The sequence below is a fragment of the Pithys albifrons genome, chromosome 1 (assembly GCF_047495875.1).
Source record: "Pithys albifrons albifrons isolate INPA30051 chromosome 1, PitAlb_v1, whole genome shotgun sequence".
Taxonomy (NCBI): domain Eukaryota; kingdom Metazoa; phylum Chordata; class Aves; order Passeriformes; family Thamnophilidae; genus Pithys; species Pithys albifrons.
The window spans coordinates 95266329-95284933 of NC_092458.1; the positions used below are offsets into that span (position 1 = coordinate 95266329).

The window sequence follows — 18605 nt, forward strand, 5'->3', positions numbered from 1 at the left end:
ATAGCTACATTTAACACTTTGGGTACAACTGATTGCCTTGAACCCAAAATTACACAGCTTAGGGTAAAGAGCCTTACAAAGATTGAAGTGTTACATCACTCCACCATTTCAGTTAGACAGGGATTAATACAGGAAATGGAGATGCAGGAGATGTGCAAAGAGGTCCCTGACTCAGCCTGGTGCTTTACATATGATAAAAGTTAACTTCAGGGAATGCTGGCAAATAAAAAGGAATCACAAAGGTACCTGGAGTGTAACTTCTTCCACAGACACTTCCTAGCACTTACCACATACCTGGTAAATGCAAGTGGCTGGAATGAGGTGGGTTGCAGCTGTTGGTCCCACAATCCCTTTGACAGACATTTGGGTTCAGAGACACATAATGTGCATATACCTTAAAAGCAGCAAGATGGCCTGTCTTACACTTAGCTCATGGGTTATTTGTGGCAGCCAGGAAAAGAATGATAACAATCACATTCAGTAACTTCTGGAGATAATTTTAATATCAAATGCATTGGCATTCTCAAAGCACATATGTAACAAATCTAAAAAGGCAATCCTTTCATGTTAGAAAACCAATTTAGAAAACTTTATGCATTACTTTTGCTTTTAAACATCTATAAACCAGTCTGAAAAAGAACAAATCACTTGATGATAAAAGCTAACTTTGCCATAAGAAAAAGCCCAAACTATTTTTCATAAGGAAACACTAAAAATCTTCATCCATTAAAAATGGTATAGAGAAAGGGCACATATTTAGGCATTTTATCTTTCATTTGTTTTACAATAAATATATAGATTATCCTTGTAAGTAATGCTGGTGTTGTGCTTTGGGTGCTTAAAGACACAAATCTTGGGATGAGAGGGAGAGATGTTGTGGGGAGGGGAGGGGAGGAGTGGTAGTGACAAACTACAGAATTAATGTAGAAGCAAAGACAAAAAACATACAGTAATTACACAAGGCTGCTCACAGCTATACAGAAAGTAACTGTGCTCAGCAAATTGCTCTGGTTTAAACTGCCTCTCTCCTACAGAAAGAATGCCTTCTGGTTTGAGAAACAGTAAGAAGGGTGTGTGGGGGTGTTGGATGACTGTACAGAACCTGAAGAAATAACTGGATTTTCCAAATGCTAGGTTTCAGAGTTTTCTTGAGGGAATGGGCCCTGAGAATTCTTCAATAACATAAAAATGTTCACATCTTTGAGTTGCCCTCAATTTTCTTTTTAACTCTATCCTATTTCCAGCTTTAAGAGCTCTGGTTTATGTAGATTATTTTATGACACAGGTGGGTTTGGTTATTATCTGACACATGGCCCTTCTGACGGGTGAGATGACACTTCAGTAAACTTCCAGTGGGAACAGGAGAATGCATCCTCTTAAACAATCACCTTCTATTGTGCAGTAAGTACAGAAAAGAGTGTGCATGTCAAAATGTTATTAAAAGTCTGTGATCACTCTGAGGAAAAACTACATAAATACGTATTAAGACAATGATAAACTCGTGCTAGATTTTCAAATCAAGTCTGAGTTTAACACACAATATTCAGGCATCTTTACTCAATTCTCTAAGCAAAGTGCAAATCCTGTTTGTCTTATATGTAAATCACGTATCTTGAAGACATATCAAATAAATATATTGACCTTATTTTCAGTAAAACCCCTCAAACTTTTGAAGTTGTTAAGCCACAGCATCCTTGCCTTGCTAATGCAGGTATTACCATAACATTTGCAGAAATTATTCCTGAAAAACAGGTGAACAGCATTAAAAATCTACTGCCTACATATATTGTACTGGCATGTACTTTGAGAGCAAGTTTTCTTTCGAAATCTGACAAAAATAATAAAAATACTTTAAAAAAATCTACTCTTTAGAGTATTTCAACAGTCACTCTCAAGCAAATGTCTTCCACTAATGGAAATACATTTTTATGGAGAAAATTACAGCAAGGGAAATAATAATAACAAAGAAAAAATAACCAAAATTCATCAGCCTCCAATCTTGGCAGAATTTTTGGACATATGCAGATTACATCTGTATATAATCAGAAACAAAACAAAAAAATAAATCTCTAATGAGAGTCAATAGTACATCCTTAAATTAAAACAATACATAGCATTCATTCTATCTGTATCAGCTGCAAAATCAAAAGACACATACAGGATCAAAATCCTGTCTTCAGGTCTGACTGCTACATGACCATCCATATTTATATAGGATTATAAAGAACAGGCTCCAAAAAATTAAAATATTTTTACATCCTTGTGGCATATCTCTGTAAGCACCTTGCCAAGTAAAGAATCAATTAGCAATCCATGTGCATTACCTTTAACTTATATTTACACCCTTATCTACAGACTTCTCCCTCCACCCTCCCCCAGCATCCTCAGACCACAAAACACTATTGAAAAAAAGATTTTCAATAAATACATGTTAAACAAAAAAATACTTCTTTTGCCTTTTTTTTTCCTTCCTTGCAAGGCAGGGAGAGGCCAAATTCTGCTAAGCAGAGTTCCAGTTACTTTACACAGCTATGTCCTTTGCCAGGTCTGCCTCATTAGATTTACTAGCTGCTGCTGCCACTATGCTGTTGAAAGTGTAGTTGCAGGATGAGGTCACGAATTTCTTCTCTTTTGCTTCTGATCAGTTGACGAGGGAACCAATTCTCCAGATGCAGTGGCTCTTCAAAGTTAACTATGGGATTCTGGTAACAGAAAAAGGAATATTTACCAGGTGAATTTCTCAAAGCAACCTTCAAGAAGTATTTCAAACCCTTCCATTGCTGATGAGACCAAGGAGGCACAAACATATGAGTGTGAGAGGCTTCAAAGTCCCATTTCTCCATCACAATAATCACATATATACATACCCTTACCAAAAGTTACTTATGGTAAACACCTGTTCCACTTGTTCTTCTTGATTAGGTGGCCTACAGTAGATGCCAACTATTATGTCACCCATATTAGTCTGCTCTTTAGTCACTGCCTCTTAGATGGCTTCGCATCCAACCGCAGGCAGAGATTCATGCACTCCAGCTGCTCTCTCATATCAAGGACAACTTTAACTCCTTGTCTTCCCTGCCAGTCCTTTCTAAAGAGCCCATATCTATGCATCTTAGTGCTCCCACCATGAGGTGTCCCACAACATCCCCATGATCTGAACAAGATAAAAGCCCTGCAACTGCATGAATATCTCCAGTTCCTCATGTTTATCCCCCACACTGTGTGCATTAGTGTACAGGTACTTTGTAATGGCAATCTGATCTCCTACAGTATGAAACCCTGCCCACTGCCCAATACCCCACACAAGGGTTTGCATGCACAGGAATGTCAGAGAATGTGGACCACATATATAAGCACCAAGCAAGCACAGCCACAGGACAGAGGAAGAAGGCAGTGCCCTGGATCAGGGCAAGGAACACCTGGGGACATCCAAGAAGGTAGTGCCTGAAGCACAGGACCTGCAGATGTCTAAAGGCATGGGCTGAACAGGAAACAGAGGCTCCCTTAGCTCTGTGCATGCCTTTCAAGAATTCCCCCTCACTGTCTCTGCTGCCTGCAGAGCCACTCATACGCCAGTGCATGAATTGACCAAAGTTTTAGATGCTACAAGAACAGATGCTACAAGAAAAGATACTTTTGTAATATCCACAGGGCAGGAAAAGGTACATGAAATAGACTCCAAATACACTCAAATACTTAGGAATATTGAATGTGTCAATGTAAAAGCAACATTAAACTACATGGTCAGAAATGTCTGCTGACAGACAGATGAGAAACCAGATATAAAGATCTTAGCCACTACCTGAAGAATGGGTTTCATCTTCTCTTCCTCAAATAGCTTTGAAATTTTTGAAACTGTGCATCACAGGTTTTTGTGTTTGTTTATTTCCCTCAGAAACAGGCTTTTGGGGTTTAAGGTAATTTGGTGCAAAGGGGAAGGTAGTTTCCATTTGTACCTGGAAAAAGCTTTCCACATATTGCAGCAAATAGACCCCACAATCACTGCTGTTATCTTGTTTAGGCACTCTGGGACACAGGTCAATCATTGTTGATTTATTGAATTCCCGATGTGTTTTTCGCTTAGCTTCCCATTCCACTTCAAGGTACCTACAAGAGAAAGCAAACAGTTGATGATAAATAGCTGGTTTTGTGGGATATTACTCAGTATTGTTCCAGAGCTGGCCAAAAAGCTAAAGTAGCTTGAATCAATTTATTTCATAGAGTCTGTCAAAGAAATTTATACAGAATTTTCACTACTCAATGTTCTACTGCACTCACAGGCATCTCTACCACATAATATGCAACACACAAAACAGAAACAGACATGATGTTACTTAAAAACAGTTATTAGTGCTGAGTTTCTTCAAGCTATTAGGATTCCTGAATATTTTAAAATCTTAACAAAAGGAATCTTTCCTGGCTATCACAGACTTTTCCTGGATTAATCGTAAGAGGTCAGCAGTGTTTTCTAACCTTAGAAAGCCATTAAGAAACTCCTCAGAATTCACCTTACAAACAGCATCAGTTACAATTGCACTAATATAACCCTTGCAAACTACTAGCGTACAAGGTATATAAAGGCTTGCTGAAAACCTTAAGAGATGTCTTTAATGACTGGGACTTACACGTTACCAGGCGTTATACTCGTTTAGTACTTGTGCTTCAGTAGCAACTCACTGCTCTCACATTCTGGGCTGGATGCTGATTTTAAAGATGGGTTTGAGAGCTCAAGGGTCTGATTTTCAAGGGTAGTAGTTACCTATATTTTTCTCCTGAGTTTAGTCAGACATGCAAAGGCTCAAGTTTGTGAAAATCAAACATAAGGTCTGACTTCAGAGAATAAAAAAATATATTCATTAAGTCAGACCTTGTGTTTGAATTCTAAAAGCCTGAAGTCCTTGCAATTCTGGGAATAAAAATACATATAAAACACTTAAAACAGCTTTTAGGGAAAATATTAACTGTGAAAAGGCATGAAATAATTCAAAGATTAAGACAGTTCAGTGAAGCATACTCCAGAGAAACTGCAAGAATCTAGAATCTATGACTGTAGACTTTAGAATTAATTTGTTTGAGCCTGACTGCTGCCCAAAACACAACATCAACTCAAGCAAAGAAGGGGTTATGGAATCCCTGCATCAATTTCCACAAACTTCGGCTTCCTGGGTGTACCTGCAAACTAAAGGAGTAAGAGGTATGCTTCCCAAACTTCCCTTATCTCACAACTCCATAAATCTCCACTTGTTTTCTGACTTTTTGTAACATCTGGCTAAAATCCAGGTAGACACACTCTCTGAAATTTCAACCTCAGAACAGCTCAAAGCATAAAGCACTAAAATAATAGATGCCACCAAGATTTTATCAATCAATCAATCAATAAATAAATAAATATTGCTATTTCATTCTTCTTCCCAAGATGCATATGGTAGGGAGGCTTCTCTATTTAGGGAAAAAGACGCTTTCACAATAATTTCTCATTCTCATCTAACCCTCTCAAAGCATTTTGAAGAATTTTCTCTTACAAAAGGTACTATTTGGTTGACAGATTTCTGTTTACAGTGAAATTGATACAACAGAGAAGAACGAACAATTCTCTTTAGATTCAAATATTTAACAACTTTTTAAAAAGTTGTTGAAAGATGTTAAAGTAACTAGAAGCCTGTAAAAGTACTGGAAGTTTAAAGACATTCTTCCAATACTTATATACTTACCACATGAAAGATTGAATATATTTTTACTCTCACTTTTCAAAACAAGTAATACCATTCCACTGTAACAATGCTGGCATGTCAAACTTTTAGACAGCTTCAGTCTAGTTTCTACATCTTTGCACATACGTAGGAGTGGATTTAACACTGTAATTCTGTAAGCGCCATCAAAAAATAATCATCAGCCCTTTGGAAAATCAATCATTTAAATTTCAAATTATTAGTTTTAAAAAATGTTTTTCTACCCTTAAGAACACCCTTAACTACTCATCTGGGTGGGATAAACCTTCCCAGCCCTCAACAACAAAAACTTGTCTACTTCTACTTATTTTTTTCCAATTTTAAAGACTGTCCATTTTAGAGTTTTTGCATTGTATCTGCACTGCAGAACAAAGACAGGCTTTTCATGGAAGGCTTTATATTGTTGTCAGTTGTTTTTGTCATGACTGTTCATGGACTTTCCTTTAGCATTAGAAATACACATCTCTTTAGAGAAAAGTATTTTGAATTCAGAAATATGACCAGCAGCATCTCTTGTTAAAAGATAGAAACTGTAGTTACTTACTCTCTCAAAACCTGAACTGTTTTCTGCACAGAACCAGCTTTCAAAGAATCTAAGATGAGTATACAAGGCCTGTATACAACAAAAATGAACAAACAAATCATTAGTCTTTCACTACCACACAACTGAAGCAAATATTTTATTTAAATACAGCTTACCAAGAGCATTAATATCTGAACCAATGTGGCAAACATAGACAAGTACCTATAGTTGTGTCTTTATGACAAATAACTGACTAACTGCAGAATTTCTTAATGCAATTTAATGTTACAAAACTAGAAAGAAAACAGAAACATACCTTTTACAAATCTGCCTTTTGGAATTATTTAGGGAGATCTGAGAGAAAAGAAAATAAATATAATCTTTAAAAAAACAACTAATTATGAATTCTAACATCTTCATAGATTGAAAGGTAGGAAGAGAAGTTTTCATTTCAGAAAGGCAGAAACTGATAAATCAGTTTTAAAACATGTGAAAGCATAGCAGAGCAACACAGGTAGGCAAAGGAAGATTTGGGCTAATTAAAAATGCCTTGCACATACTGCAGGCCATGCAAACATTGATAGCTCTGCAAAGATGACGCAAAAATCACTTGATCAAGACACCCATTCTTCAGAAACGTTTTCTCTGTCAGTACAAAAAAAGCACTTACTTTAGAAATAGCTGAATCTAGAACTGAAGCAGCAGCAATTTCATTGTCATCTAGTACAAAAGAACAAAGTAGTAAGTCTTAAGAAAATATTTTCTAACCAAAGTATTTATATTTTCAAGTTCCAGAATATTAGTATTCAAAATATGATAGTGAAGAACTAATTTATGAACTAATTTTGAACAGTCCCTTTTGAATGTTCAAATAGCAGAGTTACTGTGGATCTTCCTCCTGATAAAATTCTTACTGAAATCAAGTAACTTTCCAATCATCACTGATCTTACATGTCCCTTCTGGTATCTTCCGCAGTTGCAGACAACTTGCAGTCCTTGCTAAGCATAGAAATATACAACCAAACTACATCAGCCTTGGTATCTTAAAAACTGTCTTTCACATAATTTACCTCCTGCAAGGATTAAGACACTGTTAAGAACTGTATGTGGTTTGACACACTTCTGTTCTACATTACTTACCTTTTGAGAATAAAATTCTGCTAGAGTCCATTTCTTCATCCCACTTGAAGAACACTGAACCATTTCCAGTGTTCACACTCTCTGACTGAAGTGGAGACTGGTGAGATAACGAATTCTGATGTGGACACTCCTCATACACAGCTTCTTCTAACCAAGGGAAACAGATAACTGCAATGTACCAATGAGACCTGCCCAGCAGTGGGGAGAGGGGAGAAGAATTGTCAAAGCTGTGTAACATTTAGTTCTGAAAAGGTTATGAAAAGCTTTTATAATATTGAGAGCTCATGGACAACTATTCAGTGATACATAATCATCATCGGTCTTCCTTCATGGCATCTCGTACCAATTTTCTCATTAATTTTTTACTTTGCATTGTGGCATAACAGCAAAAACCAGTATCAATTCCTTTGAAAAAAAAACCCAACAAAATTCATCACAGCAATTTATCAGTGTTTGAGCATCTATCCCATAATGTAAGGGGAGAAAAAAAAAGTAATAGTCTGTGATGGTGATCCCAGTTTTGAATATAGCTGAAGGTATGGCAGATCTTTAGCCTCGTTTCTTTCTGCAAATGTTTTACATATGTACCTCTCAAGGACTCTTCAGTTTTACAGGAGTTTCCATGTACAGGTCAGTTATTGAACCAGGCCAAGGCACAGACTATGGATGTCCTGCTTCTATCTACTGACAGTATGAGTTGCTGTGACTTCTTTATAGAAATACTCCCTAAGTGCACAGGAATCATCATCATAATGGCACATAAATTATTCTGAAAAATACCTAGCAGCAATTTTCAGTAAAACAAACACCAAAAGTGCAAAGTTTACTGATGGCAACTGAATAAACATTTTATATTTTGAAGAGACTTCAAAATTACTCATTTCATGTGGTCCTTCTTCAGAATCTGAAGTGTCATGTCCCATGATCCCGCCTTATAGCCACAAACTTATACTATCACAACATTCAAACACTTAAATCTTTAAATATCAGAAAATGTTTTGAAAATGCATAGACTTACTCCTCATTCACAGGCACAAAGATATAATCCTTATTGAAGATATTTATATGACGAGTCCAGGTTCTTACTCTTCTGTGTCGCCTCTGTGCTGCTCTGAAGAAACCAAATGACAACTGCTATCTGCTTTTGTTCTTTTTTAGTTAAAGCAAGTCATAGGAATTAGTATTCCTACATCTCCCCAATCCCTCAGTGGGTTTTTCATTTACTCTTGAAATTTCACCACAGATTAAAAGTAAATCAGCATACCTCTGAGTCTGAGTGACTATTTCTGAACCATCTCATACACTTCTGGAAAAAAATTACTCACAAAAGTGAATGGTTTTCTTGCAGTTATTTATCAAGTAATTACTATTTACTACACTAAAGGCAAAAATCTCATCTAAACACCAGGCAGTGTAAAAAGAGATCTATAGTAGTTTAAAAACATTAATGAATTAAACTTTTCAGTACCACTTTTGAAGGCCTGCCTAAGCAACCTTATCTTTTAAAGGGAAAAAGCTAAATGCCTTGAACAGTGTCATGGAGCACACCTGTAGCAAACACAGAAGAGAAACAGATTCCCTCCAGTCCTAGGATTTAAATGCTGGAGAATGTTTAATTTCCAGTTCTACAGGCATAAAGCATGAGGAGATGATACTAGGAGAGTAAGAAAAATCTGAGAAGAAACCTAAATTTAGATTTTCAGCTTTCTTAGTTTGAAAGAGAAACTAACATTTCATAGACCTTTGCTCCAATATGGTCTGAAAGCACAATTTACTTTTCTCAAGGGATATCCCTATTATTATTCTGATTCCATCCTCATCTTCGATTAAGAAACACAACTTCAGCACAGGAAGAACAGGAGAAAAGGAGTGTGGAATGGAAAGCCAGGTTGCTGTAGGACTCTGCATGAGCCAGCATTAAGTGAAGACTTGCTGCAAACTTCCTCTGCTACGTGAATCTGGAAGGACTGGGAACTGGCCTCTTTACACCTATAAAAGGAGCTTTCTCAATCTAATGCCTGAGTAGTATGAACAAAGTGAAGCAAAGGGTCTTTAAGTAGCTACATCAGTTGAGATTCATTTCATTTATAACAATGCAGAGCCCAGTTTTTCACTACGCATTCATCAAAAAAAAACCCCACATAAACTAATAAACAAAACCCAAATCGCCTGTAGTCACCTGGTGAGTATCTAAGCCCAAACACAAAACTAGAATTTCCAAAGCTATCTCCTAATCCAGAGCAGCTACAGACCTTGAAATATGGTAAATTAAGAGTGCCATCCCTGTTCCTCAAGATTATCGACAGTCCAGCCTTGTAAAAGGAACCAGGTCAAGGCTTAACATTCTTAACATGGATACTTCTGTCTCCACCTCAGAACATTTAGTCAGAAGACAGTAAAATCATGGAACTGTATCCTCTCAAATACAGTTCCATGAATTTTTAAGACATGTCTGAGAATATTAGAGAAATTGCATTTTCTTCCCTTTTAACACAGCTTTCACCCAGCAGTGACTGTCTGACAAACAAGGTGACACACCTCTGTGTGCAGGTGGTCTCGTTTGCCCTGAGAATAAAAAACCTGTGGACTTATTTATAACAGAAGAAAAATCACTTCATAGAGAAACAAAAAATCCCTTCAATATAAGCTGAATGATGATGCTCACTGATGATAAGCTTATTGCTCTCCATAACAACCTGGAAGGTTTTAGTGAGGGGGATGTTGGTCTCTTCGCCCTAGTAACAAGCAACAGGACAAGAGGCAACAGCCTCGAGTTGTTTCAGGGAAGGTTTAGACTGGCTATCAGGAAAAATTTCTTCATCATAAGGGTTGTCAAGCACTGGAACAGGCTGCCCAGGGAAGTAACTGAATCACCATCCCCCAGGGTATTTAAAAGATATGTAGGTGTTGTGCCCAGGGATATGGTTTAGCGATGAACTCCCTGCTGGGTTAACAGTTGACTTGATGATCTTGGAGATCTTTTCCAAGCTAAATGATTCTCTGATTTTATGAAAACAGAATGAAGGTTATTGGCAGATCATCACTGCATGTTAAGTGGCAGGGCAAGCTCCACTCACAAACATCAGTGTTGAGAAAGAACAGGAGGTGTTCTAGGAATGCTTCTCCTGGTTAGACCAGTTTAAATGGACACACAATGTGATACAGGGTTCTTGAGCTGTTAGTATCTTTTTGTGAAATTCTCCAAGGTCAATGTGCTCATATATTAAAACAACACATGTTTAAACTTGGTATGCAATGGAATTTTCTTACTAAAAACTTGGCCAATAGTTTACTACCAATATGTAAAATGAAACATGTGGTAAATCTAAAAATATTATTAGAAGCATAATTTATTAAAATTATGCATGTCTTGCAAAACTCTGAGTTTATGATAAAAATAACAAACACATAAATAACTTTCTGAAGTAAAGATTCGGATTAAGTTGGAGAAAGGGCATAAAATTTCCCTTCATATTCAGTATGAATCACATGCAGATTTTAAGGACAAACATCAGTACACTTAAATTGTGAATTACAACCGTTAACAACTAATCCTTTCGAGAACATTCATTACTATTTTATGTGCTAATTAGTAAATGATCTGCAGAACTTCCTAGTGGCATCAATAGATAGTTCATTTCTGGTCATAATGGCATCTAAAATGAACTTACGAAACTTTGACATCCCCCTCAGTGTTTTTTTCTGTCCTGGTCAGGCACTTATAGAAGAAACTGCTAAAAATGTGTGTACGGTCAGCAAGATGTTTCGGTGCCTTCTCCAGCAAGAGGTACCTACCAAACAAAAAACAAGGAAATTATTAAAGTCCTTTTCTAGAAAGGAGCATTATTGATAAAATAAGGAAAGTTATTTTAACGACTTATCATACTCAGGTTATACTTATTATCAGTTGCCTTTACAGCCACTAATCATGCCAAACTTGTCTCTCCACTCTCTGTTTTAACTATTCACATGGGTTGATGTTATCAGTGTGTAACAGCCAAGCAACTACTAAGAATGCAGTAATTTTTTGTCCCAGTTTTGTGCCCCAGTATTCAAGTTTCTGAATTTAAAGTTAGGTATCTATCCGTTGCAATTAAGGCAGGCTTGAAAACCTGATCAAGTACAAACCTATGGAGTGCTATACTGCAGGTACAAAATGTTTAGTACAATATTCAAAGGTCAGTACAATACATTGTCTGTTTTACTTCTATGGGTTATGCATGTGAAAGTTAAGTAAAATATTCTACAAGTACTTCATTACTTCACTGCTGATAATTTCACTCTAAACATCAGCTTGAATGTTTATTCTGTCATCCTGGAAGGCTAAAGCTCTCATAGTTGCAGTTACTCTACACAAGGTACCTCCAGCTTCCTCTGATGATTCGGGCAACAGTCATACAAGATACAGCTTGTAAAACAGTGAAAATTGAGATGTTGGAATTCTAACAAATTTTAAAAGTAGGGGAATTTCTTGAATGATTGCATTACATTCTTTATTCTTTTATTTAAATCTTTTTCTTCTGTCAAGATGAAGCTACAGCTATTGAGAAGACCATGCTGCATTATTTATTTCTAGTTCAGGGCATAACATAACGGGGTCTGCTACAAAAACCCATTGAAACACTTTGTAACACATCTTTCCCACTCCTCTAGACAAGGCTTCCTTTTGCTCATGATTCCTGCAGCCATCTGGATACCAAGTAAAATGGAATTCTTGCTGACAATCCTCAATGAACCAGAATTCTTCTTAGGTCTGAGTCAGCAGAGTGAAAATAAATGGTGGCCACAATGTCAGTTTTTGAAAAATTGCTTTCACACAAGCAACTGTAGCAGAATGGCATGAAGTACCTAGGCCAAGCACAACTGCCTCAAGACGTATTAGCTGTGTTCCTTTCCACGGAGATCTGAACGAGAAGAATGCCTGATATTGCACAGAATAGCAGAGGATGCTCCACTTCGTGCAAACTCAGTAAATAAAATACTAGCGCAGACCCTCCACTTTGTTCAACTGCCTACTTAACACTGCCCAGCACTTTCAGTTCTGTAAGGTCACCAAGAGGCTCTTTTCCTCCAGTTATTCTGTCTGGATTATATCCCAGCCCTTTAGAGGGACAAAAAAATGCAATTAAATAAAAATGCAACTGCTAAGAATACAAAAAAGCTTTTTAAAAAGTTCAACATACAAATTCATTACACTGTTACTTCTGAAATGCTTGTGTTTAGTGACCAACATTTACAGTAACATTCAAAATCCAGAAAGAAGGGTACTTACTTAAGATAGAAATCAATGATGACATCATTAAGAAACTCTCCATATTCTAAGCACTCTAGATCTTCTCTTGTGACTCCCAGTCCTCCTTTTGCAGGTGCGGGTGGATAAACAATTAAACTAGAAAACATAAACCATGTCATAACAACAGTGATAAACTGTTTTACATGACATTCTTCTCAGTAGGGCTGTTTCACATGTAGAAGATTTTGTAGAGAACCTGTTAAAGGCAGCAGTTCTCAAAATTGTTGGCTAACTCTAAAGTCCTTTATCATTTCTTTCTCCAATAGCTAAGTGTTACAAAAGAATATTCACCCCAATGCCCAATAAAACTTTGAGAAAAACTTTTGATAAGGAGACTATTTTAACTTCCATCTTGTTTTCCTATTCTTGATAAAAGTAGTTGACAAATGGCTATATAAAATGTGAAGAAATCGTAGGAGACAAATGGTCTGAATGAACAGGGATTTTCTATTAATTAAGAGTCCAACAAGAACTCTCACATTTCCAGGCAGAGAACTTGGGCTTACACCTCATGCACCACACGCATTGTAAGTGGTTTGAAACTGCCCAAGTTACTTCTACCACTACTACTTAAAATGTACATAAAATGCTCTGGACTAAAAACAATATTAATTAACTGGAACCATGAACTGAGCATATTTGCTGTTGAAGAAACAAAACCAACTGTGATAGTCACTAAAAACAGCGACAGCAAAAGGCAACAGTTCATAAGAGAAGTTTACTCCAGTACTGTTTGCTGTACTAAAAGTATGAGGACTACAAGGCACGTGCAGATAGAACTGACGCCTGTCAGTGCTCTCCCAGCACGCTGCTGCACTAGTGCCTTTTGTTAACCAAGCTCCAGTACTAACAAGTAAATTGTACGACAAACCAGTTATAAATAGTGTGACACAATAAAAGAAAACATTGTTTAGATTTTAAAAAAGGCTCATCTTAAGTTAGCAATAGTTCTGCTAAGATGGACTTAGATGGACACTCACAGAACCCATGACGTCCCTGCCCTCCCCACTGATTTACCCATGATGTGACCTTGTAGTCATAGTTCAGGTATTCTTTCATTTCTATGAGATTTTCTATCATCCTGTAACACATCCATTTTGTCTGGTAACTATTAGGATGGAAAAGGAATCACTGTCCTTAGATTTGGGGATATTTTAGATTTCTAGAGCAATTTTCACACAACACTTTCAAATCAGCTAGAGAATGGTAGTTAAGTGAGGGGGTTTATTCTAACAATTTATGTATTCAATTTCTTTTATTATCACTTTCTCATTTATATGAAATATGACTTACTTCTTTACTGCTCCTGTTTCTCTTACTTCTTTCCATTCTGTATTCAGTGTGGATGACAAAGAGATAGAATAGCAACCACTATTCTGCTTATTTGCAAGGGCATAACTGGGCCTGACCACTTTTAGTTTTGATTCCTACCAGAAAAAAACACAAACAATAATGACATTAAAAAGCATTATACAGCTTGATACATAGAACAAACAAAACCCAAGCCTAAAGCCCACAGAATTAACTTGCATCACTGAAGAACACTCTTGCTGGAGACCAGAAGTGCAAACTTCAGGATTTAGGCAAACATGCCCCTGCTCAGGCAATAAAAAAGTAACTAATCTTTTAAAATTATGGCAGGTCCTTGTTCATAATCTCTGTAAAACTCTACAAGCATTATTTAACCAAGTGACCCAGAATTGGTCTCGGAGAAGAAACACGACCTGAAAGAATGGAGACAAGTATCAGACTGTCTTACTAGGAGCTGTGTATGCTTGAAAGTTTTGAAAATCCAGCCCTTAAACAATTTGCCTGAAAAACAAACCAGATTTGAACAGGCTGGCTCCCTTATTAAGTCCCCAGTTTCATGGATCATATTGATCTGTTGGTCTGCGCTTTTTACTAGTGGGAACAAATATATGTAATTTCTGAAGTGACAACAATATGGGGTTGGATTTAGACATTGACTTCTCAGAGAGATTAAACTATGACAACACATCAATTTGCACAGACACATCTCCCCAGCAGCCTGAGGAATCATTCAGCATTTCAAGCTGTGGAGACTCCACAAATATATCTAGAGGCATCTGGAAAGCAACATACACAGCTCTGCTGCACTTCCAGCTCAAATGAAAAATGTCTCCATCACTCATTACTTGATTAAGTCCCAACTTGCTGCCCTGGAGACTCCAGAAGGGTAGAAAATCCCTGTTGTAAATATACACAGCCATGAGTCAATCTAAAGCATTGGTACTTGCCACTTACTGATAAGGACTACACACTATCCCTCTGTGGGGACAGCCCAGCTGACTACAAATTCTGCAGCAATCGTGACTAATTTTTTTGAGATACAGTTTCAGAAAGAAGGGTGATCTAAAATTTACTAGAATGTGTGACAGCTAATGAAAAAAGCAACTGCTGCACACTAACCTGAACTGCAGGCTCATGAGCATCTGAAGTATTCCCTTTTGGCATATACTGCTTTAGTAGAGCCTTATGGTAAGTCATGAAAGAGCTTTCTTCAGAAGAAAGATCCTTAAACAAGGGTAGTGCTTGCTTCAAAGACAAAAACTCGGCAAGATCTGGTGCTCTGTTCTTCTTGCTCACACCTGTTATCAGTTCAGTTAGCCTGTCTTCTTCCCATTCTGAGAGTGGTTCAGACAGTTTAAGAAATACAAATTCATTAGATTTGGCTGGAAAAAGGAGAGAATGGATAGTATTAACTATAAGAACTTATCTGCATACTCACAAAGAAACACAGAGAGACAATGGCAGGAAGGGGAGCCCAAATAATATCCCACCAGCTTCATCACAGGGGCCATCAACCCACCAAAGGAGCACAGCAGCAAAATGACAGGTAGGAACCCAAATTAAGGACTGTGAAGACAACATACAATCTGGGCCCTTCCCAGGGCTGTCCCAGGAAAGTCTGAGCCCAAGGGTCCAGACCTGAAACTCATCAAGATGAGTCTATGCCAACACACTTTCTGAACTGACAGGTTGCTGCTGAGTTGTTCAGCTCACGTGATGGGATGCAAGGCAGGAGCATTTTGGGATTGCAAAGGACTTAATATGGGTTGCTTAAGGGAAAAACTACAGGCAGGCAACGAAGGGATTCAGGTGATTCAGTGAAGAATTGTGGCCAAAGAGAGGGCTAAGGGCATAAAAAAGACTAGTCACATCTAAATACTTTGCTGGTCATTATACTTGTCTGGCCATGCTATGTGCACTGATCAGCACAGCCTATTCTGTCTTCTTATTAAAGTCCTTTCTAACTCTCCCAGGTGAGGAACTCCTCTGACCCCTCTCAGGCTGTCAGATACACCACATTGTATTTTCTTGTAACACACTAAGAAGGCAGAGCAGGTTTCTCCAACAAGAACGTAACTAAGGTAAATAAACTCAAGATTAAAATGCCTCACAGCTTCATACTCAGATTCAACTATTTCATTGGGAACTGTGTCTACAGAAGCTACCAGTAACTTCAACAGACTTACATCGAGTAAAAGTAGCTCTCTGCTAAAATTTGGCTCAGTATTTTGCTTCAGACTACTTGTATTCCTTATGTTAATTTAACATTACTTATACTTTTTCTTCTTACAGGTGGTGACTGTACAGGTAATACATACTATTAAACTCTGACATAATTTTTGTAGATGCTATTTGTCAATGATTTTGCTTATGTAAAAAACCTTGTATGATTGTGCCACTCTGAATATATGAGCAGAATTCATACTCAGTTCCACAGAGCTTCATGCTTGAAAAACAAATAAAGCCACTGTAAAGACTAAAGAGCCATTTAGCCTTTAGTGAAAATTTTCTTCAGTAATAATGCAATGCCCAATGCAGTCCTGTCAAACATCAACCACTTGCCAAGTCTTTTGTCTAGCATATTCAGAACTCAAAAATAAGGAAAAGTAAAACATCCCATATATTTTAAAGGGAGGGATGCTTCACATACAAGCCTAGTTACAAGGGCTTTCTCACACAGATTACAATTAAACTGTCTTTTGAGGTCTTTACATTAAATAGCAGTGGTTTGGAATCACATTATGTTAGATTTTTGCTTTCAAATGCAAGTACAGTGACACATTTCAGAAAAGTAAAACTGACCAACTTAACTTTCTTCCATATTCAAAAAATACAACTTAAAATAACCACTTTATGGACACAGCAAATATTGGACCTTTCCTTTGCATTTAAGGAAAGAGATTACTCACATGGCTTGCTGATAACTAACTTTCCCAACTGGGTTTCAATGTTTTCCACATAATCCACAGACAACCAAAGAAAAATGATCATTGTTGAAGAACAGCCACCATCACTTCTCCACAAGCCAAACCTTCTCAGATCCAGAGTATTCACTGTCAGCTTAATGTTCTTATTGAAAGCCACTGTAGAGAACAGAATTTAAAAGAACCATACCTTTAACAGCCATAGTCATACATGTCATAGTAATCACATGCTTAGACGTAAGTATGATCAGAGTTTATTAACATGGTATTTATAGATTTTATTCCTGGTATTACATAAAATATTGATAATTCAATACTTAAATCAGTTACATCAAACTATGTAACACCTAATTGTGGGATTCTTCCTGAAAAAAAATTCGTTTTTTCTCAAAACAGCCACAGTTAACACCTACAAATATAAAAAAACCCCTGAAAATCATAAACTCCTATTTGCTTTTAGTCAATCTAATTCATAACTGCTCGCAAACCTCCTCCTAACACATATCATCTTTGGAAAAAAAACTTAATGCAAAGCTACAATTATATTCCTCTTAGCTTTAGTGAACTCGTCCATTTTTGTTTAATAAACCTAAAGATATAAATCCATGACCTGAAAAGATTAATGCTTGACCTCAAAAACATACACAATCATATTTACTACAGTTCAGCACCTAATACATGCAGGAATATGGGAGGCAGGACCATTAAAGTAGAAGTTCACCTTAAAAGTACAGGAAACTGCTAAGTTATAAGGCTTACACTATAGACACCAAAACATATTTATTGAAAAATGTAAATAAGTAAAAATTATCTAATGTCTTTGTGAAAGGAAATAAGATTATAAATTATTCACAACAGAAATATATATTTAGTGTTTTAATGCAATACTTTAAAGACACAGTTAAGAGAACCCTGAAGAAAAAAACAAAATCTCTTACCCTGGACTGGGATTACAATATTCTTTGTTGTAAACTGAAATAAGAGTAAAAAAAATTATAAATTAATTTTCTTTTTACAAATTTATTAAAACAATATACAAATTTTACAATACCTGTGCATCTTTTTTATAGCCAAATAAACTGAAAATAATATAATAATATAATCATTTAGGTTGGCAAACACCATTAACCTAACACTACCAAGTAAAATATGACTAGTTTGAGAATTCATATTGCCTATTTCACCTAAAACAACACTCCTAGAGACATATTGCAGAACTTCACTGACAGCAAGTAACTTGCAGAGATGCTATGCACTGACAAATAAGCAGAGCTGCCTTTGGGCTCCTTAAGAAGAACATGAACACTTGGGACAAAAGGTGGTAAAGCAACCTAGGACAGGCTGTCAAGTGCACTATTTGAATTAAGTACACAATAGAAATGGTTCAACACTGGGGTGTTACTCTGCTATTTACAACAATCTTTGACTTAAAGGCCTTGAAAGATTCCACTTGCACTGCTGCTCTGTCACAGAGACTTTGCTAAATAAAGAGTGCTTTATTGTCACTGTGACAAAAGGTTGTCACACACAATGACAGATGAGGTTTCTCCTACATTACCATAGTAAGTACAAAGTTGTTTTCTGAGGAAAATGTCTACTTTACACCAGAAGCATCGATTCTAAAATTATTTCAACTCATCCTTCAAATTATTTTGGCCTATTAATTTAGGAAATTTCCATGAAAT

The 18605-nt window shown here is 36.8% G+C and overlaps 1 protein-coding gene across 9 annotated transcripts in view; it reads right to left on the reverse strand.

The window, feature by feature from the left end:
- Window positions 1-482: 482 nt before the first annotated feature.
- SENP7 (SUMO specific peptidase 7) overlaps window positions 483-18605 on the reverse strand; it is a 44171-nt gene continuing 26048 nt past the window's right edge. For all 9 annotated transcript variants that reach the window (XM_071561400.1, XM_071561373.1, XM_071561391.1 and 6 more), the window contains 13 exons: window positions 17859-17892; window positions 16906-17079; window positions 15116-15378; window positions 13979-14112; window positions 12665-12781; window positions 11064-11183; window positions 8411-8503; window positions 7393-7580; window positions 6923-6972; window positions 6569-6606; window positions 6274-6342; window positions 3957-4107; window positions 483-2702 (listed from right to left, as the gene is read on the reverse strand). In XM_071561400.1, coding sequence (XP_071417501.1) covers window positions 2565-2702; window positions 3957-4107; window positions 6274-6342; window positions 6569-6606; window positions 6923-6972; window positions 7393-7580; window positions 8411-8503; window positions 11064-11183; window positions 12665-12781; window positions 13979-14112; window positions 15116-15378; window positions 16906-17079; window positions 17859-17892 — 1569 coding nt within the window. In that variant the 3' untranslated portion in view covers window positions 483-2564. The remainder of the gene's footprint in view (window positions 2703-3956; window positions 4108-6273; window positions 6343-6568; window positions 6607-6922; window positions 6973-7392; window positions 7581-8410; window positions 8504-11063; window positions 11184-12664; window positions 12782-13978; window positions 14113-15115; window positions 15379-16905; window positions 17080-17858; window positions 17893-18605) is intronic.